General features: G+C 65.0%; 1 protein-coding gene across 1 annotated transcript; it reads left to right on the forward strand.

Moving 5' to 3' along the window:
- Positions 1-447: 447 nt before the first annotated feature.
- Positions 448-1,355, forward strand: LOC118158207 (dematin-like; the record flags this gene model as incomplete). The annotated part of the gene is made up of 5 exons (XM_035312833.1): positions 448-522; positions 652-807; positions 903-947; positions 1,056-1,164; positions 1,290-1,355. Coding segments are annotated over 5 exons (451 nt in total), but the record flags the coding sequence as incomplete, so codon positions are not given.
- Positions 1,356-1,360: the final 5 nt, after the last annotated feature.

The following is a 1,360-nucleotide window of genomic DNA, read 5'->3' on the forward strand; positions in this document are numbered from 1 at the left end:
TGGGGCAGCCTTCCTCCCCTGCCTTCCTCCTCCTCCCAGCCTGGCAGCACCATCTAGTGGCAACGTGTCACCGTCCCCTCCCAAGGGTCCCCAAGCCCTCATCCTGGAGGCTGGAGGCGAGGAGACCCCCGGGGCCCGGCCAGGAATCCCCCTTCCCCTGGGGTGCTTTCCCTTTTTGGGGTGTCCCCGCGCCCTCGTGCCGTGCCCCCGGTACAGCCTGGAGCCCTCCCCGTGCCCAGGTTTTGCCCGAATCCCAAATCCCGAATCTGAAATCCCAAATCCCGAATCCCAAATCCGAAATCCCAAATCCGAAATCCCGAGTCCCAAATCCCGAGTCCCGAATCCCAAATCCCGAATCCCAAATCCCAAATCCCAAATCTGAAATCCCAAATCTGAAATCCCAAATCCCAAATCCCGAATCCCAAATCCCAAATCCCTTCCTTCCAGCAACCGCTGACCTCCCCTGGGAGCGTCTGCTCCTCGCGTGGCTCCAGCGTCCCGGGATCGCCCTCCAGCATCGTGGTGAGAGCTCGCTCCCTCCCCGCTCCGCTGGGGTGCTGGAAAACATGCCCGTATTCCCTTTCCGCACCCAAAAACGAGGCTTTTTTATTATTATTATTTTTTGGGGGGGTTTGTTTTCCTCCCTCCCAGGCCAAAATGGACAACGAGGTCCTGGGCTACAAGGACCTGGCTGCCATCCCCAAGGACAAGGCGATCCTGGACATCGAGCGCCCCGACCTGATGATCTACGAGCCCCACTTCACCTACTCGCTGATGGAGCACGTGGAGCTGCCCCGCAGCCGGGAGGTGAGGGGAGCCCCCCCGGGGGAAAAAGCCCCCTCCCCAGGGATGAGGGGGGGGGTCCCGGGCTGCGGGAATGACCCCCTTCTCGCCCCCTGCAGCGCTCCCTGTCTCCCAAATCCATCTCTCCTCCTCCGTCCCCCGAGGTGAGTACCGGGGATGCACGCACTGGGGTGGGGGGGGGGGGGGGGGGTTGCCGATCCCCTCGCCCACCCCCCCATCTTGCCCCCCACCCCCCAAATGTCCCCCCCCAGGTGATCCGGGAGTGGCTGGAGAGCCGGACCCCCGGCAGCACCCCGCAGCCCCCCCCCCGCCAGGCCGCCAGCACGCCCCGCAGCAGCGTCCAGCACTTCCACCGGCCCGGTACGCACCGCTCAGCGCCCCCCCTGGGACCCATTGCATCCCCCCCCCCCCCAACTGGGGGAACTGGGCAAATGGGGATGGGCGAGGACCTTCCCGGGGCGCTGACCCTTCCCTTCCCCGCGCAGAGACCGACACGACGGAGCTCAACATCTACAAGAAGCCCCCGATCTACCGGCAGAAAGGTGAGCCCAGCCCG

The sequence above is a fragment of the Oxyura jamaicensis genome (genome assembly GCF_011077185.1).
Source record: "Oxyura jamaicensis isolate SHBP4307 breed ruddy duck chromosome 22 unlocalized genomic scaffold, BPBGC_Ojam_1.0 oxy22_random_OJ64081, whole genome shotgun sequence".
Lineage (NCBI taxonomy): Eukaryota > Metazoa > Chordata > Aves > Anseriformes > Anatidae > Oxyura > Oxyura jamaicensis.